At 56.0% G+C, this 425-nt stretch overlaps 1 protein-coding gene across 1 annotated transcript in view; it reads left to right on the top strand.

Annotated features, from left to right (window-relative positions):
* The window catches only part of LOC104412869 (electroneutral sodium bicarbonate exchanger 1-like), a 12,780-nt gene that overhangs the window by 1,706 nt on the left and 10,649 nt on the right, over nt 1-425 (top strand). Inside the window, exon 4 of the mRNA XM_010023696.1 lies at nt 10-170. Coding sequence (XP_010021998.1) covers nt 10-170 — 161 coding nt within the window. The remainder of the gene's footprint in view (nt 1-9; nt 171-425) is intronic.

Raw genomic sequence — 425 nt, forward strand, 5'->3', positions numbered from 1 at the left:
CGCCCGAAGGTGGTTGAAGTTTGAGAAGGACGTGGAAGACGGTGGCGAGCGCTGGAGCAAGCCCTACGTGGCCACACTGTCCTTGCACAGCCTCTTCGAGCTGAGGAGCTGCCTCATCAATGGGATGGTGCTGCTGGACGTTTGTGCCAACAGCATGGAAGAGATCGCAGGTACCGCATCCCCCCTTCGCTCCCGGATCCAGCCCATGTCCTTTCCCAGAGGTCCTGCTGTGGGTTTGAGCCGTGGGGTGGGTTTGGGGGTAGGGGGGCCATGCAGCAGTCCCAGCAGCTCTTCTTTCCAATAGGGGGTCCTTTAGAAAGCAATTTGTGGGGTTAGAAAAGCATTAGAGGATATTCTTCAGCCAGAAGAGAGAATGTGTCATGGCACAGCTCTTAGAAATAGGGAGTCTGTGTAAGGGCTGAACC

Source organism: Nestor notabilis, unplaced genomic scaffold, assembly GCF_000696875.1.
Source record: "Nestor notabilis isolate BGI_N333 unplaced genomic scaffold, ASM69687v1 scaffold21151, whole genome shotgun sequence".
NCBI classification, from domain to species: Eukaryota; Metazoa; Chordata; class Aves; order Psittaciformes; family Psittacidae; genus Nestor; species Nestor notabilis.